Source organism: Malus domestica, chromosome 03 (assembly GCF_042453785.1).
Source record: "Malus domestica chromosome 03, GDT2T_hap1".
Classification (NCBI taxonomy): domain Eukaryota; kingdom Viridiplantae; phylum Streptophyta; class Magnoliopsida; order Rosales; family Rosaceae; genus Malus; species Malus domestica.
Window position 1 is genome coordinate 21,344,804 of NC_091663.1, and position 26,402 is coordinate 21,371,205.

Below are 26,402 nucleotides of genomic sequence, written 5' to 3' on the forward strand. Positions count from 1 at the left end.
TATACGACAAGATTGGGTGTAATATAGTTATGCTCAATTTTACTCTCTCATAATAGTCGGATGATAAATTGCTAGTCACCTACAAGTCAGAACCATAAATAAGGTATGTACAACAAGACTGTGCACTTAATTTGGATCCAGTATGAGCATATAGTGCGGGAGGTGACATAAATAAACAGGCATGTACTTTATATCTCTGGTTAAACCACAATCACCCTAGGTGCAGTTTTATGAGCTCAACATCAATCAATCACTCACATATTACATCATCGATGATTCACATAGCCAAACATCACTTAACTGAACTTACATGTGCCTCCACAGCACCACATTTATATATATATATATATATATATGCAACCATGAAATGCATATTCAGAATATAAAAGCATTTGGCATAATATTTCGACGCATACTTTCCTTAAAAATGCATTTTTGGGAAATATACCAAGTATATAAATATATACAGAAAACAAAAGCCCACTCACTGGTATGTCAACGAGTCGTAACCCTCGAGTCGCCAGTGGATACGCTCGTCATCGGGATAAGTCTCACCTATATGCGAATTAACTATAAAAATGTTATTTTAAAGCACATAGACAAAACTAGCTACTAACTTCTCATACATTGCTCAAAATGGGTATATGAATATACCATAGTGACCTACACAACCTCAGGATCATCCCCACATTTTTAGATAAATTTTTTGAGCTCCCACGCGTCGGCAAGCCCACGGTATAATGCGCCCCCACACGCGGCCAAACTTGACGGATTCCCTAACCACCGTTAGGGAATATTCCGTTAAAACTGACTGATAGCGTCAGCATATTGTGTCCAAACTGACGGAATATGCCGTCATCTTCTTCGGCGAGTTGCCGATCGCCAAAAAACTGGGTAAAACTTTAAAACGTCTATTCTCGCTCATTTCTTAACCATTTTTCATGAAATTTATACCAATAGAAAGCTGAAGATGAGTAGAACAACATTATACCTGTTTAAAGCTCCAAAAATCAAGAAATCTCGCTAGAGAAATTCGAGGAAACCGGCCAACTTCGAAACTAGCTATCCCGACGTCTAAATCTTTCCAACGAAGCACTCCGAGCCTCCTTAGAACCTCCTAAAGCTTTCTATGGTCTTGAAATTCAATAAAAATCAACATTTTATGTGAGCATGAATAGTACCTCAAATCGGGGTTATGGTTTCGACGTGAAAACGATGGAGTTCTTACCTGGAACGTGTACCCCAAGACTCGTATAGTCCTCATGAACACAATGGTGGTCTTAGAATCCTTAATCCGTCACGATTCAAAGGGTTTTGGGTTTGAGTCCGTACAGGAGGGAAGAGAGAGAGAGAGTCTGAGAGATAGAGAGAGGACACGGGAAGGAAGAGAGAGAAGGTTATGGGTGTGTGTGTGGTCTAAAGTCACGAATCACAACTAATAATTTTCTTACTTCCAATTGGGTCCAAAATAATAGGGACTTAACACATTGGTCCTCAGCCACACATAGCCCCACGATGTCACAAACGCTCAAGGGTAAATCTGTCTTTTCACAACCACGATAAATAATTTTCAGGATGGTTAGTGACAATCTCCCTGCCTTATAAAATTTCATCCTCGAAATTACATACAATCAATACATCCATTAATAATCATAAAACAAGCATACATCTCTCTCATCCGATCTTCTGTCTCCCAAGTAGCTTCTTCCATTGAATGATTTCTCCATAATACATTCACTAAAAGCACAGTCTTGTTCCATAGTTCGTTATCCTTCCAATCCAAAAGAATCACTGGTTCCTCATCATAAGTCAAATCGGGATTAATTTCCAAAGGTTGAGGAGGAATCACATGTGAAAGATCTGAAACATAATGTCGAAGCATCGAAACATGAAATACATTGTGCACCTTAGACAACTCTGGAGGCAACTCAAGCTGGTAAGCAACCTCACCGACTCGCTCGGTGATCATATATGGTCCAATGTACCTAAGACTCAACTTTCCTTTCTTTCCAAATCGTACAACACCTTTCCAATGTGATAGCTTCAGAAATACCCAATTGCCTACATCGTACTGCCGATCAGTGGCATGCTTGTCTGCTAAGCTCTTTTGTCGATCTTGGGCGGCTTTCAGGTTATACTTAATTACCTGAACATTTTGAGTAGTCACATCCACAATCTTAGGACCCACTAAAACTCTTTCGCCAACCTCTGACCAACATAGAGGCGTACGACAAGATTTCCCATAAAGTGCCTCAAATTGTGCCATACCAATACTCGAATGATAACTGTTGTTGTAGGCGAACTCTATCAAATCCAAACAATCATGTTAACTATCTCCAAACTGCAGCACTGAAGATCTCAACATATCCTCTAATGTCTGAATGGTTCTCTCAGATTGTCCATCTGTCTGAGGGTGATATGCTGTACTATAAAGCAATCTCATACCAAGAGCTTCTTGAAATGCTATCCAGAACTTGGAAGTAAATCTGGGATCCCGATCTGAGATAATATTAACTGGCACACCATGATACTTCACAATCTGCAATATAAATAACTTAGCTAATCAGCTTAACGAATACTTCTCCCTCACTGGAATAAAATGTGCTGACTTCGTAAGCCGATCAACTACCACCCAAATGCCGTCATAACCATTCTGTGTACGAGGGAGCTTGTACACAAAATTGATAGTAATATTTTCCCATTTCCACTGTGGAACGGGAAGTGGCTGCATCAACCCAAACAGCTTCTTCCTTTCCGCTTTAACCTTTGGCAAATGGCACACCTACTCACATATTCAGCAATTTCCCTTTTCATACCTGGCCAATAATAAAATGGTCTAATGGTATGATACATCTTAGTGCCTCCTGGATGCATCGCATATGCTGAAATATGTGCTTTGTCCAAAATTTCTTTCTTTAATTCTGTATTATTCGGCACATACATTCTGCTTTCCTGCATAAGCATACCATCAGATTCTCGAATCCCGAAATCTTTCTTTTTGTCTTAATTTCTTGCTTGAATTATTTCATGGGTCTCTTCATCAATCATCTGAGCCTCAAGTACACGGTCAAATAAAATTAGCCTAACCTGAAAATTAGCAAGCAAGGCTTCTTCTCGATCTTCCACTCCTAGCTTCACTCCAGTGGACCTCAAATCTGTTAGAAGAGGGACATGACAATCATAAATGGCATTGAGTCTGGCTGGAGTCTTCCTACTAAGTGCATCTGCCACTGCATTTGCACAACCAGGATGATACTCAATCGTGCAGTCATAATCACTAAGCAACTCAATCCATCTCCGCTGCCGAAGATTAAGATCTCTCTGAGTAAACAGGTACTGAAGACTCTTATGATCTGTGAAGATCTTACATTTCTTGCCATAAAGATAATGCCTCCAAATCTTCAAAGCAAAGATGATAGCCGCTAACTCTAAGTCATGTGTAAGATAATTCTTCTCATGAGCTTTCAACTGTCTCGAGGCATAAGGAATTACCCTACCATGTTGCATCAATACACAACCCAAACCTTTCAGAGAAGCATCACTATAAACCTCATAATTACCGCTATCATCTGGAAGCGCTAGAACAGGAGCATGAATGAGATAGTACTTCAACTGCTGGAAACTTTGCTCACATTTATTATCCCATTCAAACTTAACATCCTTTTGAGTTAACCTCATCGATGGCAAATCAATCACTGAAAAATCCTTAACGAACCATCTATAATAGCCTACTAAGCCAAGAAAACTCTGTACCTCAGTGACGGTTCGCGGTTGCTCCCAATTTTCCACAACTGCTACTTTTTGAGAATCCACTTGAATGCCTTGAGCAAAAATGACATGTCCCAAAAATGCCACTTGATTCAACCAAAATTCACATTTGCCAAACTTAGCATATAGTTGGTGTTCCCTCAAACTGCTTAACACCAACTTCAGATGTCTAGCATGCTCAGCCTTAGACTTAGAGTATACCAGAATATCGTCAATGAAGACAATAACAAACTTGTCCAAATATGGCTGAAATACTCGATTCATCAAATCCATAAAAGTTGCTGGTGCATTAGTTAACCCAAATGGCATCACAAGAAACTCATAATGACCATATCGAGTCCTGAATGTGGTTTTAGGGACATCTTCATTTTTAATCTTCAACTGATAGTATCCCGACCTCAAGTCAATCTTAGAAAATACGTAGGCACCTCTGAGTTGATAAAATAAATCGTCTATATGAGGCAATGGATAACGGTTCTTAATGGTTACCCAATTCAATTGCCTGTAATCAATGCACAGCCTCAAAGTTCCATCTTTCTTCCTCACAAATAAAACTGGAGCTCCCCAATGTGAAGTACTCGGTTGAATAAAATCTTTATCCACTAACTCTTGCAACTGGACTTTCAATTCCCTTAATTCAGCAGGAGCCATTCTAGAAGGAGTTAAGGATATGAGATTCGTACCTAGAAGCAGATCAATAACAAACTCCACCTCTCTATCTGGCGGCAATCCAGGCAACTCCTCAGGGAATACATCCGGAAAATATCTGACCACCCAAACATCCTCCACACTACTAGGAGCATCATCATTCAACACCACATGAGCCAAATATCCTTGACAACCTTTCGAAAACAATCTCTTTGCTTTCATGGCTAAAATAATACCATGCCTCACCCCACTAAGCTCTCCTACACATGTAACTTCAAGTAATCCAGGACAATGAAACGTGACTGTCTTTCCATAACAATCTATCTTGGCACGATTATAGTGCAACCAATCAGTGCACAAAATCACATCAAAATCCATAATATCCAACGACATAAGCTTAGTCGGCATAATAATATCCTCTACTATCACTGGACATCCTAGGTATATCCGATCCACAAAACATATATCCTCTATAGGCATAGAAAACTCTAAATTATATCCTAGAGGTGTAGGATGGGGTTGCGTCACTTGAGCAAATGTATGAGAAATAACAGAATGTGTAGCACCACAATCAATCAATAATCTAGCAAAATGACCAAGAATATTTAACGTACCCATGATTAAATCTGGATTATTCTGGGCATCTTGCAGTGACATGTTGTGGATACATGTTTGGTTTTGCTGTCGTCCACCGCAACCTCTGTTGGCATGAACACCACGTCCCTGCCTTTGCTAACCCGATTGCCTTGAAGATCCTGCACTACTAGCAGCAATCTCTCCCTGCTGGGGTTGTCCCCTTTGGTACCACTGAGATCCTCCGGCTGAATGTAGCTGATACGACATAGATCCTCCCTGATACTGAGGGTACCCACTCTGGTACTGAGGATCCTGAGAATACTGCTGCTGCCCTTAGGTGTAGGGAATGGCGTCGCCCTAATAGTGGTAGGCACCTCATCGTCCAGTCTGAGAATAACCACCAGATCCTGAAGCGTGCTGGGTAGGTGCAGATGGTGGGAAGGAAGGCTGCTTGTGTCTCTACTGACTCTGAGGGCATTGAGCAGCCCTATGACCCATCTGACCACAAGTGAAGCAACCATTGTTGCCTCTCCTACACTCCCCAAAATGCCGATTATTACACCTACGGTATAAGGGAGCACCAGATCCACCTGAACCACCAAAATCTATGCCTCTGGAATCTAAGGCCTCCAGTGAATCTACCACCTCTCCTCTGCATATTAGTACTCAATCTTCGGCTAGAAGAGCTGGAATTGCCACCACTCCTCTTAAAGTTTTAGGTCTTGCGGGGTCCCTGAAATGCTTGCCATTTTCCTTTATCGTCTTGTCTCTGGCCCCCATTCTTTCCTTCCTCATCTTCACTTTCACTAGGTATGTTCTCTGAGGCCTCAATCTTAAGTAGAATCTCATAAAACTCCTGGTAAGAGGCACAGTGAGTCGATGTCGCTATGGAACGCCATTTCTTCTTATTACCCAAACTGAAACAACGAATCATCTCTACCAGATTAGCAGCAACCTCCGGATCATATCTCGACAGATCAGTAAACATCCTATAATACTCATTAGTGGACATCTTTCCTTGCCTCAGATGAGTAAACTCATGTTTCTTACTATTGATATACGCAAGAGGAATAAACCTTTTCCGAAACAGCTCATTAAACACTCCCCAATCCACAATCTCTGCTGGGGTCAACTGGTAAGACTCTTGTTTCCACCAGGATGTAGGTTGTTCTCCCAAAAATCAGATAGTCATCTCGACCCACTTATCAGAAGAAAGACTCCCCTGACTCTGCATCACCTGAAAGGTCTTCTCCACATGATTCAGCCATTTTCTGATACCAAACTGACACACCCCCATCGAGATCAAGGCATGTTGGCCGTCACGTAAGAGTGACGTAGCCATGTGCACAGTGCGCAAGCAATAAAGATAAGAATTATACGAATAATTAAAAACCGAAATACTAGAGTTCACTACTAAACAGGAAGTGATAGGAGTTAGTTACAATAGTAAACATTCCTAATCAGAGCATATTAAGTCTAGGTGCAGTCCAGTAGGACAAGTATTAATTATACAGTACCAGGAATGTCCTACTATTATTTAGATAAGCCAGAATCGCCGACGTCCTCAAGCCACCAAAAGCAAGCTTACTTAAAACCTGAAGGGGCGCAAAACAGAAAACGTGAGTGGGCAAAAAAAAATGTTTTACAAAATCGTTTTCTTTATCAACATATCTAACCCCTCGCTGTAAAACATGTATAATTTTTCCCAGAATCAGAATATAAGCATATACATAATATATAAATATATATATGAAATCATATCAATTCAATTCATGATTCACATAATCATATTCAAATATATGCCATGCTAATATATAACAGAGTGAGCAATTCAGGTAAGAATAAATTCATAGAATATGATATGTTAGCCGGAACCCCTGTGGTAGTCTGTACGACTGAATTCATAGCTCAAAGTCAATCTAGCCGGAGTCACTACAATGACCTATACGGCAATATACTGCACATAAGTTGGAACCCCTAAAGTACAACAAGATTGGGTGTAATATAGTTATGCTCAATTTTACTCTTTCATAATAGCCGGGCGATAAATCGCTAGTCACCTACGAGTCGGAACCATAAATAAGGTCTATACGACAAGGCTGTGCACTTAATTTGGATCCAATATGAGCATATAGTGCGGGAGGTGACATAAATAAACAGGCATGTACTTTATATCTCTAGCTAAACCATAATCACCCTAGGTGTAGTTTTATGAGCTCCACATCAATCAATCACATATTACATCATCGATGATTCACATAGCCAAACATAACTTACCTGAACTTACATGTGCCTCCACAACATCACATATATATATATATATACAACCATGAAATGCATATTCAGAATATAAAAGCATTTGGCATTTTATTTCGAAGCATACTTTCCTTAAAAATGCATTTCTGGGAAATATACCAAGTATATAAATATATACATAAAACAAAAGCCCACTCACTGGTATGTCGACAGGTCGTAACCCCCGAGTCGCGCCGTGGATACGCTCATCCTCAGGATAAGTCTCACCTATATGCGACTTAACTATAAAAACGTTATTTTAAAGCACATAGACAAAACTAGCTAATAACTTCTCATACATTGCTCAAAATGGGTATATGAATATACCATAGTGACCTACACAACCTCAGGATCATCCCCAAATTTTTAGATAAATTTTTCGAGCCCCCATGAGCCGCCTCGCAGCGGCAAAGGCACAGCAAAACGCGTCCCCACGCGCGGCCAAACCTGACGGATTCCCTAACCACCGTTAGGGAATATTCTGTTAAAACCTAATAGATTCTGTTAAAACTGACTGACGGCGTCAGCATATTCCGTCTAAACTGACGGAATATGCAGTCATCTTCTTCGGCGAGTTGTCGGTCGCCAGAAAACTGGGTAACACTTTAAAATGTCTATTCTCGCTCATTTCTTAACCATTTTTCATGAAATTTATACCAATAGAAAGATGGAGATGAGTAGAACAACATTATACCTGTTTAAAGCTCCAAAAATCAAGAAATCTCGCCGGAGAAATTCGAGGAAACCGGCCAACTTCGAAACTAGCTATCCCGATGTCTAAATCTTTCCAACGAAGCACTCCGAGCCTTCTTAGAACCTCCTAAAGCTTCCTATGGTCTTGAAATTCCATAAAAATCAACATTTTACGTGAGCATGAATAGTACCTCAAATCGGGTTTATGGTTTCGACGTGAAAACGATGGAGTTCTTACTTGGAACGTGTACCCCAAGACTCGTATAGTCCTCACGAACACAATGGTGGTCTTAGAATCCTCGATCTGTCACGATGCAAAGGGTTTTGGGTTTGAGTTCGTACATGAGGGAAGAGAGAGAGTCTGAGAGATAGAGAGAGGACATAAGAGGGAAGAGAGAGAAGGTTATGGGTGTGTGTGGGGTCCAAAGTCACCAATCACAACTAATAATTTTCTTACTTCTAATTGGGTCCAAAATAATAGGGACTTAACACATTGGTCGTCAACCACACATAGCCCCACAATGTCACAAACGCTCAAGGGTAAATCTGTCTTTTCACAACAACGATAAATAATTCTCTATGACAAAGAGGTTTTTCATGCTTTATGGTTTGGTGTGGGTTTATGGTCAAAGGTTTATCAGGATATCGAATTTATGTTTTCTTTTATTTGTTTAACAAGTTTACATGAATATGTCCACGACCTGCTGTGCTTGAAGTAGCCAAGGCATTTCACAGTGGTGTTCCATGACCAAATGTGCTTTGTGTTTTGTTGAAATATTTTCTTAAGAAGTCTTTTAAAAACTTGACCTAATTTTTTTGTTTCCGTTTGCAAGGAAATGTGATCTAACTGTGGGGTTCATTATGTGTTTGGTTATCATGCTTTTAGCATCCGTTGATTTTATGTCAAATAAGGGTGAGATTTTAGCATTCGGTCAAAATGTCAATGTAACTAGGGTGAGGCTTGACTGGTCTGTTGTTCAATTTCTTTTGTTCAATTTTTCCTCTTTGCAATCCTATGCCTGTAGTTCAGTCTTTATTGTGTGCAATCCTATGCATGTAGTTTCTCATAACATATTGGTAAGTGGACTTTGCAAGGCCAAAAGAGTTTCAAAAGCCGAATCTCTTTTGGATGAGATGGTGATGAAGGGTCTTGTTCCCTCAGTTGTAACCTACAATCTGTTGATAGATGGATGGTGTAAAATAGTTATGTTGATAAAGTGATACTTTGCCTCTCCAGGATGTTTAGTGAAGACAGAGAACCAAATGTGATTACCTACACAACATTAATAGACCGGTTGCTCAATGCTGGAAGGGTTGATGATGCTCTTGTGCTTTGGAACAATATATTTTGATGCGTATTCATGTGCTGTGGTTGAATTTTTTGCCTTCTGGGACAACACAATTTTACCAATCAATTTGGTTTTTCTTGAAATAAAATAATCATTGTGATTTCATGGGAATTCAAACAAATCTCTTGAAATTCATGAATAAACTCTTTGAAATTCTCTAAGCCCATGCAAAGAGTTCTCTCACAATTCATGTGAATTCTATGAAACTTTAACTCAAAATCCCTAGAAAGTGATTTTTTTTTCTCTCAAATTCTCTCAAATTCCATGGAATTAGATTCTCTGAAACTCTCTCAAAATTTCAATTGAATACACCCCCTTAATAAAAAGGACTTCAACTTTAATGAAAAAAATTAAAAGTTTAATATAATAAATGGTTCTTAAAATTTACCCTCACCATCAAGATGATCCCTAAAATTGAAAATCAATCGATGTAGTTCCTAAAAATAACTGTCATAAATCAATGTGGTCCTTCTGTTACAATTCTGTCAAAATTTCAGTTAAGTGCTGATGTGGCACATAAATAGGCCCCACAAGATTTATTAGTTTTTATCACAAATAGTCCCTGAAATTGACTCACACCATCAAGATGGTCCTTGAAATTGATCCAAACCATCAAGATAGTCCCTAAAATTGAAAATCGATTAATGTAGTCCTTGAAAATAGGTGTCGCAAATCAATATGATCATTCCGTTATAATTTTGTAAAAAAAAATAAAAAAAAATTGTTATGTGCTGATGTGGGTTTAATAATTAATTAAAAAAGTTGTCTAAATGCCTTTTTACACAATAGAATTTTTTTTCTTATAGTAGGACCTACTCCAAAGAGGGATCCCTTTCATAAATTCTCAAAAGCACAAGGCTTAACCAATGCCTAAGAGGTTTGGAAATAGTTTTCAATCAACAATAGACGCATCTCGGTTACAACCTCATTATCTCAAGGCAAACCTCGTCATTCTTTGAGTCACCAAACCACCAAGGAAGTCCCGAACAACCTTTCTAAGATTAAGGTTGTGAGAATGTTGATCGCCTAAATGTTAATGGTGATGTCCCAGAAGTCATTGCCAATCAGCCAAACTATCACCAAAGGTGATCTCGATCTAGGTTCAATTCGGTAAAAGGTGTCGAAGTGTATAAAGATGGGTGTATTGAGAATTTTTTTAGATGTTAGACAACGAAGGAGGTAGAGGAATGTGGATTGGGATCAAATGTGATTGCATGACTGAGTTTTTGGGTTCACAACTCTTTATAAACTATTAAATTATTAAACCTATTTGTAATTTTTTTTATAATTTAATTAGACTTGTGTGATCCATTTATGTGTCACATCAGCACATAACAAAATTTTTGACATATTATGACAGATGACTACATTGATTTGAGCTTACTTGTAGGACTACATTGATCAATTTTCAATTTCAGATATCATTTTGATGTCGCGAGTCAATTTCAATGACCATTTGTGAGAAAAAAAATGACATATGAGACTCATTTATGTATCACTTCAGCACTTAATATAATTTTTAACATAATTGTGACGGAAAGACTACATGGATTTGCAACACCTATTTTCATGGACTACATTTATTGATTTTCAATTTCAAGGACTATCTTGATGGTGAAGATCAATTTCAGAGACCATTTGTGATAAAAACCATATAATAAAAAACAAAATAAAATAAGTAATAGAAAACTAACGTGTAGGATCTCGTGCATCCATTACACACACACTCTCATCCCTCCCGCACTATTTATGAAACTGACTATTTTTAAAACTGATTGTTTCTAAAACTAAACATCGGTATTCCACTATTTCTTAAATTAAATACTGCATATTTCTGAAAACTGAACACGAGTACTATCACCTATTTCTTAAACTGAGCATTGATATTATCACTATTTCTTAAACAGAACATTGATTATTTCTGAAATTAAACATGGGTAATACACTATTTATAAATTAAACACGGATGATTCTAAAATCTCATATGTTCTTAGCACTGACACTTCCTCTATTTGATTGTCCATGAAAGACAATAAAAGTCCTCATTATCAACTTCATCTTTATATTGTACATGTGCAGAACTTGCTCTCCACAACTGCGTAAACTTAAACGGCCGACACTTGTATTTCGACTAACTGAATCATTCATGTAAGAAGAAGACCATTAAATGTTTAGTCATATATTGACGTCGTATGCATATATAATTATATTTTGTCAAGGTTGCATGATCAAATGGCGGCCACTTTTTTTAATTTCCCATTTGGAGCTGATTAAGCCTTTGAGAGTGCGTTTATTGCACCGAACTGTCTCGGACTGGACTAGCTACAAGGACTAAGCTAGATTGGCTTAGACCAGACTAAGCTGGACCGATTTAGTAAAACGTTTGGTAAAGTGTCAGACTAAAAAAAATATGATTCTAATATTATATTATTTAATCTATATCGATAATATTTTATTATTAATTTAATCTATACTACTAATATTTATTATTAGTTTATCATTTTTCGTTTTCTAGAATCATCTTCTAGACTTCCTCTATCCAAACCTATCATCTTTTACTCCGCCCACTTCCTCTATCTAAACCTCCCAAATACCCCACAGAACTATATTCAAAATTTCTAATAAATCAAACCCTTGAATCAAAACCCAAAATCCTAGAACCCTCAAATCATAACCCAAAACCTTGAAGAAAAAAATCAAATCCTTCACTCTCAGAAAACTCTATTCGCCATGGCCGTCGCCTGTCAACCTCTCCACCTTTGTCTTCCGGCGAGGGCCCAGGTGGATCAAAGGTGAATCAGAGGATGGCGAGACAGTGGTGATGATTCTGGGGTCTCGTTCAAATGAGATGACGACGAGAGATTGGGTTTTCCGGTTAAGGTTTGGGGCGATGAGAGAGTGGTGGTGGTCTGGTGGCGATCTCGCCAAAGTTGGTGAGTGTAACCAATGGTAACTCTCGGTGTTCATGAGAACATAGAGTAGATAAAGGACACGATGCGAAGGAAAGGAAGGGAAGGTCTTAGTAATCCCATGGATATTGGGGTGTCTCGCTAAGATCTCTTAGCGAAGGAGTTTGTCCGTGCGAGTCCCCTTTAGTCCCATTAAACATAATCCCGGTACTGAACAAACAGAAGACTAGACTAATAGTTAGTCCAGTCTAGTCCAGTAATGCTTAATGAGGGCAAACAAAACACCATAGAATTCTTTTGACTGTGGAGGGCCTACATAAACTCATATTTTATTAAATTATTAAAGAGAAGAATGCAGAGTCTGCACATGCATTCACATATTATATACAATTGTGGGCGCAATGGACGCACTTTCTTTGAAGGAGCAAAGACCGCCGTAAGAACTCATGAAGGACAAACCGAAAGCTTTCCCATAACTGTAGGATTACATCAAGGCTCATCCTTAAGTCCTTACCTTTTTGCGTTGGTAATGGATGAGTTAACAGGACATACTCAAGATGATATTCCTTGGTGTATGCTTTTCGCAGACGATATAGTGTTGATAGATGAAACTCAGGAAGGGGTAAATGCAAAGCTTAACCTTTGGAGAGAAGTGTTGGAATCTAAAGGTCTTCGCCTCAGCCGATCAAAGACAGAATATATGGAGTGCAAGTTCAGTGCAAATGGAGGCCAAAACGAGTTAGGGGTGAGGATCGGAGATCAAGAAATACCGAAGAGCGACCGTTTTCGTTACCTAGGATCTATCTTGCAAAAGAACGGAGAATTAGATGGAGATCTCAACCATAGAATACAAACTGGATGGATGAAGTGGAAGAGTGCATCCGGCGTGTTGTGTGACCGCCGTATGCCACTGAAGCTCAAGGGAAAATTTTATAGGACGGCAATAAGGCCGGCAATGCTGTATGGCACAGAATGTTGGGCGGTGAAACATCAACACGTACACAAAATGGGTGTAGCGGAGATGAGGATGCTTCGTTGGATGTGTGGGCACACGAGAAAGGATAAGATTAGGAATGAGGATATCCGGGGTAAAGTAGGAGTAGCCGAAATTGAAGGAAAGATGAGAGAAAATCGGTTACGGTGGTTTGGACATGTGCAAAGAATGCCTACTGACGCTCCGATTAGAAGATGCGACTATGGGACAGAGGTTCAGGGCCGAAGGGGTAGAGGAAGACCTAGGAAAACTTTGGAAGAGACTCTAAGAAAAGACTTAGCGTACTTGGATCTAACGAATGACATGACACAGGATCGAGCACAATGGCGTTCTAAGATTCATATAGCCGATCCCACTCAGTGACTTGGATTTTCCAAGTCTCCAACCAAGAAGTTTTCCTCACTCGGGAAATTAAGGGAACACTACCCCAACCTACATGCTCCACTCAGAAAGCTTCAACATACAAGCTTCAACAAAAGAAAATTCAAAGAACTTAGCGAAGAAGGCTTTGGTGTATTTAACACAATACGTTGAAATGAAGGAAAGCTTATTTATTGATATCCCCGATAAGCTACAAATATGTACATATACATGAGTCAAAATAAACACACAAGAGGGAGCCTTCACAAAGGTTGCTTAGGAGAAGTCTCAGCAGTCGGTAGAGCCCCAGAAAGAGAAGGCACCGGAGGGGGATCATTTGGAGCCTCAGTACTGGACAGAACCCTAGAAGGAGGAGGCATCAGAGGTTGATCATTTGGAGCTTCATTACGCGGTACAGCCCCAGAAGACGAAGGCAATAAATGCCTTTGGAACAAACCCACAAATCTCTGATGATCAAGTAAAACCTGACCATCAGTTTCCTTCATCTGGTCAAGCTTCCTCTTCATGTTTGTAGCATAGTCATGTGCGAGCCGGTGCAACTGTTTATTCTCATGCTTGAGCCCTCTAATCTCCTGTTTGAGACTCATCACTTCAGCCGCCAATGATTCAACTTGGCGGGTTCGAGCAAATAGGCGTTGTGCCATATTAGACACAGAACCTGCACACTGAACACTGAGAGCCAGCGAATCCTTAACAGCTAACTCATCAGACCGTTTGGAAAGTAGTCTGTTATCTTTGGGAGTGAGAAGGTTCCTGGCCACCACCGCAGCGGTCATATCATTCTTCATCACAGAATCCCCAACGGTAAGAGGACCAGTTGGGGAGACGAAGGATGGGCGCCATATGTTGTCTAGAGAAGGCGGGGCTGCCTCTTCAACAAGGTTCAAGTCAAAACGACGGTCGGAGGGGCCAGACATTTTCAAAGGTGTTGAAGAGAGAAGAGGTCGGACAAATCAAGATCTTAGAAGTGCAAGAATGAAGCTTCTACTGGTGGAGATTCAAGTGTGCTTTGGAACTTAATGCCAGCCCCTATAAAAATCTGCACTCGACGGAGCTTCAGAAATCAAAGAGGCGCCTGCTCAGAAATCGAAGAGGCGTTTGCTTTCTCAAAAGTTGGGCTGCTTAGAGATCACGAGGGTTGATCTCAGAAATCGAAGAGCCGTTTGCTTTCTCAAAAGTTGGGCTGCTCAAAGACCACGAAGGCCGATCTCAGAAATCGAAGAGGTGCTCGTTTTCTCAAAAGCTGGGCTCCCTAGAGACCACGAGGGCCGATCTCAGAAATCGAAGAGGCACCTACTTTTCCAGCCTTGTCAGCACCTGTCACATGCACACTCAGCTTTGCGGAAATTATGGGCATTCTGTCAAAGACTTCTGGGGAAGTAGAAAACACATGAATCTTACTGTTCAATCACCCACTTCCCACACGCAACAATAGCTCATGGGTACCACAGATAACTTTGCCAAAGTTCTCTGCCAAAGTTGAGCACGTGAAGCTTGCAGCTCCCACTACATCGCTCTGACCAAGAAGGGTAAAAGAATAGCAAAGAAACAGCACTAACAAAGTTTAGACCCATAAATTTTGAAGGTCTAGCAACCATATTATTACCCACAAGGGTAAAGGAACAGTACCACTGCTGGATAATTGGAAAGTCCATGTATGTCAACCTCTGTGCTTCGTGGCAAGGTAGATTAGCAAACATGCCCAACCTTTACTCACATTCGAGAAAACACTCCCAATAAGATTCACATGCACACTCAGCTTTGCGGAAATTATGGGCATTCTGTCAAAGACTTCTGGGGAAGTAGAAAACACATGAATCTTACTGTTCAATCACCCACTTCCCACACGCAACAATAGCTCATGGGTACCACAGATAACTTTGCCAAAGTTCTCTGCCAAAGTTGAGCACGTGAAGCTTGCAGCTCCCACTACATCGCTCTGACCAAGAAGGGTAAAAGAATAGCAAAGAAACAGCACTAACAAAGTTTAGACCCATAAATTTTGAAGGTCTAGCAACCATATTATTACCCACAAGGGTAAAGGAACAGTACCACTGCTGGATAATTGGAAAGTCCATGTATGTCAACCTCTGTGCTTCGTGGCAAGGTAGATTAGCAAACATGCCCAACCTTTACTCACATTCGAGAAAACACTCCCAATAAGATTGCTTGCTCCAAAATCGAAGAGGCACCGTCCTCCGAATCTAAAGAGCCAGACTCCCAACATGACTACTTTCTTAAAAATCGAAGAGAGGGTAAAGGAACAGTACCATTGCTGGATAATTGGAAAGTCCCTGTGTGTCAACCTCTGTGCTTCGTGGCAAGGTAGACTAGCAAACATGCCCAACCTTTACTCACATTCGAGAAAACACTCCCAACAAGATTGCTTGCTCCAAAATCGAAGAGGCACCGCCCTCCGAATCTCGAGAGCCACTCTCCCAACATGATTACTTTCTCAAAAATCGAAGAGACACTGCTCCCCGAATCTCGAGAGCCAGACCCCCAGCATGATTGCTTTCTCAAAAATCGGTGAGGCACCGTTCTCCGAATCAATCGAAGAGGCGCTCGCTTTCTCAAAAGCTGGGCTGCTCAGAGACCACAAGGGCCGATCTCAGAAATCAAAGAGGCACCTACTTTTCTAGCCTTGTCAGCACCTGTCACACGCACACTCAGCTTTGCAGAAATTATGGGCATTCTGTCGAAGACTTCTGGTGAAGTAGAAAGCACATGAATCTTACTGTTCAATCACCCACTTCCCACACGCAACAATAACTCATGGGTACCACAGATCACTTTGCCAAAGTTCTCTGCCAAAGTTGAGCACGTGAAGCTTGCAGCTCCCACTACATCGCTCTGACCAAGAAGGGTAAAAGAATAGCAAAGAAACAGCACTAACAAAGTTTAGACACATAAATTTTGAAGGTCTAGCTACCATATTATTACCCACAAGGGTAAAGGAACAGTACCACTGCTGGATAATTGGAAAGTCCCTGTGTGTCAACCTCTGTGCTTCGTGGCAAGGTAGACTAGCAAACATGCCCAACCTTTACTCACATTCGAGAAAACAGTCCCAACAAGATTGCTTGCTCCAAAATCGAAGAGGCACCGTCCTCCGAATCTCGAGAGCCAGACTCCCAACATGACTACTTTCTCAAAATCGAAGAGAGGGTAAAGGAACAGTACCATTGCTGGATAATTGGAAAGTCCCTATGTGTCAACCTTTGTGCTTCGTGGCAAGGTAGACTAGCAAACATGTCCAACCTTTACTCACATTCGAGACAACACTCCCAACAAGATTGCTTGCTCCAAAATCGAAGAGGCACCGCCCTCCGAATCTCGAGAGCCAGACTCCCAACATGATTACTTCCTCAAAAATCGAAGAGACACTGCTCTCCGAATCTCGAGAGTCAGACCCCCAACATGATTGCTTTCTCAAAAATCGAAGAGGCATCGTTCTCCGAATCTCGAGAGCCAGATACCACAGACCACTTTTTCAAAGTGCTCTGACAGAGTTAAAACATGTGAAACTGGCAGCTCCCACTACCGTGCTATGACCAAGCAGGGTAAAGGAATAGCATTACTACTTGTTGTTAGGGAGACTCCTATATATGTCGACCTCCATCCCCAACAGACAGGCAGACCTGCAAAAATGCTCAACCCTTCATCATATCTGAGAGGGCACTCCCAACAAATCCTTTCGAAATATTCAGCTTTCTTTCCCCCCGATAATACCTCTGCAAACAAGCTATACTAGAGCAAGAATATCTCATATCATCAGGGTTAAAAGCAAGAGTATCCCATATCATGCTTTTTCCCTGTTTTTTCTTTTGGCCTTGTTTTTACCTGCAAGACAAGGAGAAAGAGAGCAATCAGTCAGCACTTGGAATCAAGCTTCCAGCCAGGAACTGACTGCCTGGAAACCCTTACCTGATTACTTACCTGGCATTGCTCTCGAGTACTCATCTTCAACATCTTATGTTTCCAGGGAAGATTCCGCATCTGCTTGAGGAACAGATAGGGCAAGTGCGAAGGATACAAGGAAGCATGTGGAGACAAGCGTAACAGCACACGTGCCGATACATCCATTACTCTGTCAAAAGCAAAAGTATCCCATATCAGCAGGGTGGAACGTACTCTAGATTTGATGGACTTGTTTTGACCCTCAAATTCTTCAGTCGGCCTTATACTCTGGAGGAAACCAGAAAACCCTCCAGCTCAGTTCAAGAATAAGCCTGTGGAAAGTTACTTCTTCAAAAGCAAAAGTATCTCATATCATCTCTTCTCATTTTTCTTCTCTTTATCCTTCATGCTGCTGCAAGATGGGGAGAAGGTGAACAATCAGTCGGAGCTCTGATTGCTTACCTTGTCTGTCACCTCTTTCAGCAGACCCCCTAGCTCGGCGACTTGGGGAACTCCTACTACATGGTTTGTATCGCGCTTGACCAAGCCTGAAACTACAAGTAAGCTTCAAGTGAAATTGATACATTACCTTGTGCATCTCCACTAGTTAAAGATACCACCCCTGGATGGAGGAATAGTACTTCCAGAGAAGATGCCACATCTACCTATGAGACAGATAAGGCAAGTCAAGACGACACCACACTCCGATACTTAGAAGTTTCGTGATTACGAGATCATTCTCCCACAATATTTCCTAATGTCATTTGTACTAAATCATTCACTCGTACTCACTAAAGGAGAGCTTGAACCTATGTACTTGTGTAAACCCTTCACAATTAATGAGAACTCTTCTATTCCGTGGACGTAGCCAATCTGGGTGAACCACGTACATCTTGTGTTTGCTTTCCTATCTCTATCCATTTATATACTTATCCACACTAATGACCAGAGCAATCTAGCGAAGATCACAAAAAGTGACCGTTTTCGTTACCTATGATCTATCTTGCAAGAGAACGGAGAATTAGATGAAGATCTCAACCATAGAATACGAGCTGGATGGAAAGAGTGCATCCGGCGTGTTGTGTGACCGTCGTAGGCCACTGAAGCTCAAGGGAAAATTTTATAGGACGGCAATAAGGCCAGCGATGTTGTATGGCAGAGAATGTTGGGTGGTGAAGCATCAACACGTACACAAAATGGGTGTAGCGGAGATGAGGATGCTTCGTGGGATGTGTGGGCACACGAGAAATGATAAGATTGGGAATGAGGATATCCGAGGTACAGTAGGAGTAGCCGAAATTGTAGGAAAGATGAGAGAAAATCGGCTCTGGTGATTTGGACATGTGCAAAGAAGGCCGACTGACGCTCCGGTTCGAAGATGTGACTACGGGACAGAGATTCAGGGCCGAAGGGGTAGAGGAAGACCTAGGAAAACTTTGGAAGAGACTCTAAGAAAAGACTTAGAGTACTTGGATCTAACGGAGGACATGACACAAAACCGAGCGCAATGGCGTTCTAGGATTCATATAGCCGACCCCACTTAGTGGGAAAAGGCTTTGTTGTTGTTGTTGTTGTTGTTGTCCTTATTATTTAATAAAATTATTAAATAATTTTATTATTAAAATGTAAAATTTTGAAGCATTTTTCAATAGCTTTCCCGCATATAAAAGAATAAAACGAATGCAAACAAGCAGAATGAGAAGGGATGTGATATCCACACACCCTTTTTTAATTCTCCCACATCTTTTTAGTTTTCTACCGTCGGATCGGATGAATTAAAGAAGATCAACGGACAGAAATTAACGAGGGTGTGTGAGAAGTAAAAAAGGATGTGTGGATAGCACACCCCAATGAGAATATACATATCTGAATTCTTGTTTTCTTTAATCTTTTTTTCTTTTTCTTTTTTTTTTCTTTTTTATTTTTCCCTATTTTATTCCCTTTGATGGTACATTATTTAACATGGTAGACCGAAAAAAGTCTTTAACCCAAAAGAAAAAGGTCAGGGGAATACTGTATATTGAGATGGCGATGGGGTGGTTAATGATCTGCCATATAATGCAATTGCATTAGACTGAATTACTTCCGACCCAACCTCGCCAAATGTTGCTGATGTTTCTCTGCAGCTGCCTTATCAGCCGCTTCCCGTTTGAGTGCCCGCTTTGCCCGTCTCCCGGTTTTATCCACTGCAGCCTCTTTCTTCCGAGGCTCACCAGACGAACTAGCACCCGGGTCCTGTATGTTTGATCTGCGTACAGGCCTTGCTTCTTGACGCCCACCCCTCACGTATCCATTATCTCCCCATCTTCGATTACCAATCCGGATAACCGATGAACTACTGAAGTAAGCGTCATCTAGATCATCATCCTCTTCATCCTCATAGGGATAGCAATAATAATCCTCATGGCCTTCATACACATCTTCACGCTCCTCCACAACTAACGGCTCAAACCATTTGGCTCTAAGGAGTAGGCACACACTCTCCTCGAACATGTAATCTTGTATGCTGTCAGAGCATGAAAATGTGAAGGGTAGTGTAACTAAGACAAGATATGCCTTCTTTTCTTAGGCAAGTCAAAAACAGCTTCCTACTGGGAGGTTCTCTCGTAAGTCATAACCAAGTTTCTCCCTATCTAAATATGCACATAAAGGGAAACAAGAGGACTTTAGATACCTGCCATCAAGGGAACGATGGACATTCAGGAATTCAAATGGATGTTTACACTGAGGGCAGGTGGGTTTTTGGCTGTATGTCACCCAACGAAGAATACAGGTTGCGCTGCACATTAGGAAAATGAAAAATTATGAATCCGACAGCCCAAAGACTTGATAAAACATAAATAGAGTCTCTGAAGCTTTCATCCTATTTTATTCTTCATGTGACTGTACATAGTATACGAGAAAAGACTAATCGTTTGACTAAAGCCTGCGTTCCAAAAGGTTCAGAGTAGCAATAAATCTAGTGTTCTGAGTTCTCAAAGGTCAACAAGTACATAAAAGTTTACATGTGGAGGTGGATATAGATAGCAAGAGAAATGGATATAGAAACAAAATAAGGAACACAGAAATGTATGAAGCAAATAAATACCAGATTATTATCCTAGTTCTGAATAAGAAAAACTTATAAAACAGGGTAATGTGAGATATTCAGATTACTATACTCAGGACCGGGGAAAAAAGGAAAGCAATGAAAGAACACAGATGACATAAATCAAAAGATTGACTGCTCATACGAGCACTCATTCTCAATATCATTCAAGACTACAACCTAAAAAGCACCTCCACCATAGCTCATAAACAACATCAAGACTGGAAACTACAAGAGCATATAGAGCGTATCTCACTAGCATACAAACATGCAAAAACAGAAAACTAAGCACCCGTTTGATTAAAGTTCTTGCAGTAAAAGAGAAATGCAAACTTTATGGTTCTGAAGTGCAGATTAAACCAGAGTTCCGGTGTTCAAAGGGTGGTTAACACAAGAGAATGATACGAAGAAATCAAATTAATCAAGCATCAACTGGCATGGAAAAGACTCATCTCAAAGTGCAATGCCAAGGTAAATGAGGTTTATCTAGTTACTCCAAAACAATTGACAAACAAATATAAAACAGTTCATAATTACCGTTCAACGAAAAAACTTTCACAAAAAATTTTGCAATAAAAGGATAATGCATGCATTATGATACTTAAGCGCAGATAGAAACAAAGTCCAAGTGTTAAAAGTGTGGTAAATGTAGATAATATGATATGAAGCAAACAAATTGCTTTGCATTAAGTGGCTTGGGACAAATTTAGTAAACACAAGCAACCTGATAAGTAAAAGTTAGAGCATGGTCTCAAAATGCGATACAGAATCTATGGAATTTATCTAGTTAAACATAAAGAAAATGACCAAATGTGTCAAGACAACAATAAAATCCACTCAGAACATGAGAACGAGCAGCTAATATTCTATGGGAAATTCATCTTCATTAATAAAATCAATAAATCATCAACAGATGTGAAAATTTCAAACATAAATTTTTATCTTGAATGTCTTTACAGCATTTAAAACTAAGTCATGCATATGTCAATGGAAGAAGTAAATATACATCCACTAATTTCAACGTCTTTCCATTTCTGGTCTAAATGTCTACAAAACATCTAAAAAACTTATTTCATCAGTTCATAAATCTCATGCTTACCAACCTCTTATCAATACATCACTATGATCTAATATTTCAATAATTATACAAAAAAAGAGCTATACATGTATACCAATCAGTTTTTAACTAAAGGAAACCTTTTATGTTGCCGTCTTCTGTCCTTTTACATGTTAACCTACAAACTTGTATTGGCAAGCACCTTAAACACATTGCTTTTAGCCTTGCCCTACAGTACAGCAGGTGCTAATTGATTTCGTTGTGTTTTCTCAGATCACAAGTGCTCCAGGAAAGCACCTTTACCGATATTACTCACAAAACTCTTGAAGACCATGAACTATCATACCACTAGAGACTACAAATTATTGTATGAAATGTTTATGGTAATCACTGAACTGTGAAATGCCAGAAGCCTGGCATGCCAAGCCTACCCCATACAAAAACAAACCCAAGTAGCCCTTTTAAGAAAACTGAATCAAGGGATACACATATCGTGAATGAGGCTATTGAGTTATAATCACCAAAGATGTACAACGCCAAAACCAAATGATTAAATGACTAAAGCAGCATTACAAATACAGAAAACAGTTCCAGCGTCAAATGCATAAATCAGAACTACGGTACAAAGAACAACATAGCAAAGCAATACTTCAAAATTCCGGAAAAGCGGAAGCGTAAATAGAAAGATAAAGAGACTGATAAGACAAACCAGTAGGCATGCTCGCAACCTTTTACCAGAGCGGTGTCTTGAAGCACAATCTCATCCAAGCATATTGCACAAACTCCATCATGATTCCCACATTTCTTTTCAACATTTTCCTCTTTGCTCTGCATTTCCCCCTGAAATTTTTGAAATCCCCAAATTTAACAAACAAAAAAAAAACCCAAAATTCCAAACAAGCTGGAAACATTGCCAAAGCTTTCCAATCACATATTCCATTTCAAAAATATTAACATTTGGCAACCTAGAAAATGCATGAAAACATACAAGTACAGAAATTCCAATTCGACCCCAACAAAATTTGCATTGACCAGTTTCAGATTCTAGGTGACCAGCATCAGGGTTACGATAAAAATAAATCGATCGGAAAATGAAGTTAGATCTGGCCAGAAGAAGTACCTGATCGTGATGATGTTGCAGGGTGGATAAATCGGTAAGATCATCGGTGAGTAGCTGATCATGACCGTCCATGTTGATGACTGAAGTCATGGTGATTAGAATTGATGAATAGTTGTTCTGGTGATTTAGCTTAATTTCTATGCTGCCTGAAAAAATGAAGAAATTGTATATATACAGATGTATATATGATATTAAGTAGATGCTGGAGAATTATTCTGATTCTTCTATCCTACATGGTATATACTACTACAGGGAAGAGGTTAGAGAGAGAGAGAGAGAGGGAGGCCCTCTTTTGGGGATGAAAAACCCTAGGAACAACAAGACGAGAGGGAGAAGGTTGTGGATGGCATAAAGAGATATTGGGAACCCAAAAGAAATTGGGTCGGATTAAGATTGACACGTTCCCGTCTAGTCATTATTCACGCAGGCGTTAATTGTTGTTTAAATAGAAAGCTTAACATAGTTATAAAACTATCTTGAAATTATCATTTTAGGTATTAGACTGGGATAAAAGAAAAATTGATATGTCAAAGGTTGAAAACTAAAAAATTCAGGATAATAAATTGAGATTTACTTAATTTTTAATTTTTTTAATATTTAACTTTTAACTTTTTAATTTTTTTCATGTCCACGTGGCGCTAGATTGAGACATGATACCTAATAATCGTCCACATGGAGGTCACATTATCGATTAATAAAGGTTCTGGTAAAAAAACTCAACGGATGTCCCTAGATTATAACTTGAGGTTCCAGACTGGGACAAAAATAATTTGTTGTATGAAATGTTGAAAATAAAGAAATTTTGGAATATTAAATTGAGGATAATCCAAAATAAATAACAATAAAAATAAAACACAAAAAATAAAAAATCAATGTTCTAATGTTTTAGGAGCGTGGACATCTGGTGAAAGTTAGGCCATCTCCAATTGACCTAATCAAAGGGCCATATGGCTAAAAATAGGTCGGAATGACACGAAAACTCTCCAACTAAGGGCTAGGCCAAAGGGCTTGTGGGCCCCATCGGGCCAAAACCCCAAATCAGGCCAATGGGCTGGCCATTTCCAGTCAGCCAGCCTTCTAGCGTCAGAATGTCAAGCTTGACTTTGTGGCAGGTGCAACAATACCACACTTTCTTCGTTATTATGGCAAGTGGCACTCAAAATATATCCGAAAATCTTATTTTAATATGGTAGTTTAATTTAATCAACCATATTAATTCAATTAAAATAATAAATTATTGAGGAGATTATGTTTGGCCTATGGCCCTTTGGCCCTCTCGGTTGGAGATAGATTTTTTTATCAAGGGGCTATGTTTGACCTATAACCATTTGGCCCCTTTGATTGGAAATGGTATAAAATATGGTATGTCACTGTTCATTAAAATATAATTTCTTGCAGGTTTATAGGGCTAAACATGGCCCTTTGGCCATCCTTCGGTTGAAGATGGCCTTAGCTAACTGATGGGCTTGTGATCAAATGTGGGAGTGTATTATTTTTACATGTTTTTCCTTTCGTTTATACTTTTCAACTTTTTCTTTAAACCTTATCGTTTATGTTTTCGATCATTCTTCTCATCATGCAATGTATCATCGAAATATAAAATAAGAAATGTATGATCGAAATTGTTTATTCCTCATAAAATAAGAAATTAAAATGATAAAACGAAAAAAAAATTTAAAATAAAAAAAAAGTTGCTAGCATTCTTTTAATTTGTGAAAGCGTAGCTACCAAAAATATATTCCAAATTGATTTAGGAACAAAATATTCACAACATGTAAAGTTAGCCGTCTAAATTTGACTAGTTGTTATAGATCAATTCACAATTGCATTCCTTTATTTAACTATATATTTTAGGGAACTTTCATGAAAATGGCATAGGTAAAGTTTATTTTAACCAAAAACTATGCTATAACTTTATTTAATGAAAAAGACTTAAATTTTAATGAAAAACTCTTAAGTTTTAATAAAAATAACAAAAGAACTTAAACTTTAATGAAAAAAGACATAATTTTAATATTCAAAACAATTAAAAAAAAAAAAACAAACGCGTTGGACCCGCACCTCCTCACACATACTGTTTATGAAACTTAACGGTACTACACTGTTTATATAAATTTACTAAACTGTTTATGAAACTTATTACCCTGTTCATGAAATGTACTACACTATTTGAAACTTACTACACTATTTATGAAACTCACTACACTGTTTATGAAACTTAACGTACTACATTGTTTATAAAACCTTGAGAAGATTATGTCTTTAGTAATTATATTTAAAAATTTGTTTTCAATTACCAAATTAAAATTCCCTACATACCTACAATAATTAAATGTAGCTCCCCATCCAATTTCTTTAGCTTGGGTGTTATCTTGGAGAAATTTTTCCTTATGCCTGTAACACAAGTGGTACACCACGTGTTATTATGTAAGTAGTGGGAAATTTTATTTTTTATGTTATTTATTTTTAACACAAGAATCTCACCATTTGTATAGAAACACATGGTGTACCACCCCTTGTTCCGGATACATTGAAAAATCTCTCGTCATCTTAACTACTATTAGAAAACAACACCACCAAAATAAAACTAGGAAATATAATTCAATTTGAAGTATTTCTTTTATTCTAAGCAAAATAAATATATAAAAAAATAAAAAATATCTCTCAATGATAGCTGACAACGGGGAGAAAAAAAAGTGGAAAAGGGGGAGGGAGTGGAGTGGGGTGGGGTGGGGTGGGGTGGGGGATACCCGCGATCAGCGCATGTGGTGTTTTTTTATGTTTTTTTTAATTTTTGTCTTTATCATTAAATAAAGTTAGTAGATGGTTTTGAATTAAAATGTAAAGATTTGAAGCTCATTTGATTAGTTTTCCTTATATTTTACCCTTGACTATAATACAGAACTAGCAGAGAGCACACACTTTGTGTGTGTAAACAATTTCTCTTCATAAGTGCATTTTTTGTTTAATATTACATAATTACTGTTTTGTCCTCCTTATGTAAATATTGTGTATCAAAAGTGAGGGTAAAATTCGAAAAATAAGTATAAAAAGAGGGTAAAATAAGAAAAATAAGGATATGATTGTCATTTTGTCAAAAGATACAAAATTACTATTTTGCTCTTCTCATGTCAACATTGTGTATTCAAAAGTGAGGATAAATTTGAAAAAAAATGGGAAAAAAATTTGACAAGGGCTCTTCTCATAATAGAATAGAATAGATTAAATAATAAAGATATAACTGGTAAAGAACCTAACGTTAGTAGAGGACATGTACTGCAATTTTGGAATCTCCTTCGATTGTCAAACAAAAGTAACTCATGGGTCAGCGCCCAATGTAAAAGCCTATCCAAAGTACATTTCGCTTAGGTAGAGCGATAATTTTAGTAGATTAAATAGTTAGTTATAAAATTTAAAAGCATAGCTACTATAGGACTAAATTTTACAATGGGTTAACCATATTAATTTGATTCAAATTCACTTTTGATGAGAATTGCACATAAAACCTCTCAATTACAAACGAGGAATAACATAACCATATAAGTGCTAAGTGGTATTGGCCAACATTGGGCTTTCTCCAATTACAATTAGAATTCCCTCAGGAAGGAAAACTGAATTAGAATT

General features: G+C 38.9%; 3 protein-coding genes across 5 annotated transcripts; all 3 read right to left on the reverse strand.

Moving 5' to 3' along the window:
• Positions 1-484: 484 nt before the first annotated feature.
• LOC139194720 (uncharacterized) lies at positions 485-1,969 on the reverse strand. Its single transcript, XM_070819624.1, has 2 exons — positions 1,630-1,969; positions 485-555 (listed from the first exon to the last, which is right to left on the reverse strand). Exons 1-2 carry the CDS (start codon positions 1,967-1,969, stop codon positions 485-487), a joined length of 411 nt encoding a protein of 136 aa, XP_070675725.1.
• A 4,403-nt stretch (positions 1,970-6,372) lies between these two features.
• Positions 6,373-18,524, reverse strand: LOC139194471 (uncharacterized). Of its 2 annotated transcripts, XM_070819144.1 has the most exons (3): positions 8,219-18,524; positions 7,448-8,124; positions 6,373-6,587 (listed from the first exon to the last, which is right to left on the reverse strand). In XM_070819144.1, the coding sequence occupies exon 1, from the start codon at positions 14,528-14,530 to the stop codon at positions 13,856-13,858; it is 675 nt and encodes a 224-aa protein (XP_070675245.1). In that variant the 5' UTR covers positions 14,531-18,524; the 3' UTR covers positions 6,373-6,587; positions 7,448-8,124; positions 8,219-13,855. The 2 variants fall into 2 exon arrangements, with proteins under 2 accessions (XP_070675245.1, XP_070675244.1); XM_070819143.1 differs by having other exon boundaries at positions 7,448-18,524.
• An 852-nt stretch (positions 18,525-19,376) lies between these two features.
• LOC103407893 (uncharacterized) lies at positions 19,377-23,145 on the reverse strand. Of its 2 annotated transcripts, none has more exons than XM_029100003.2 (4): positions 22,779-23,145; positions 22,368-22,498; positions 20,188-20,292; positions 19,377-20,019 (listed from the first exon to the last, which is right to left on the reverse strand). In XM_029100003.2, the coding sequence occupies exons 1-4, from the start codon at positions 22,866-22,868 to the stop codon at positions 19,593-19,595; spliced, it is 753 nt and encodes a 250-aa protein (XP_028955836.2). In that variant the 5' UTR covers positions 22,869-23,145; the 3' UTR covers positions 19,377-19,592. The 2 variants fall into 2 exon arrangements, with proteins under 2 accessions (XP_028955836.2, XP_070675243.1); XM_070819142.1 differs by having other exon boundaries at positions 22,394-22,498; positions 22,779-23,119.
• Between the last annotated feature and the right edge of the window lie 3,257 nt (positions 23,146-26,402).

Coding starts and splice junctions, on each gene's coding strand:
- LOC139194720 (XM_070819624.1), bottom strand. CDS start 1,969: ATGATCACCGAGCGAGTCGGTGAGGTTGCTTACCAGCTTGAGTTGCCT. Junction 556..1,629: donor TATTAATGGATGTATTGATT/GTATGTAATTTC, acceptor ATTCGCATATAG/GTGAGACTTATCCCGATGAC.
- LOC103407893 (XM_029100003.2), bottom strand. CDS start 22,868: ATGACTTCAGTCATCAACATGGACGGTCATGATCAGCTACTCACCGAT. Junction 20,293..22,367: donor GGTTGCGAGCATGCCTACTG/GTTTGTCTTATC, acceptor CCTAATGTGCAG/CGCAACCTGTATTCTTCGTT. Junction 20,020..20,187: donor CATCGTTCCCTTGATGGCAG/GTATCTAAAGTC, acceptor ATGCTCTGACAG/CATACAAGATTACATGTTCG.
- LOC139194471 (XM_070819144.1), bottom strand. CDS start 14,530: ATGTCTGGCCCCTCCGACCGTCGTTTTGACTTGAACCTTGTTGAAGAG.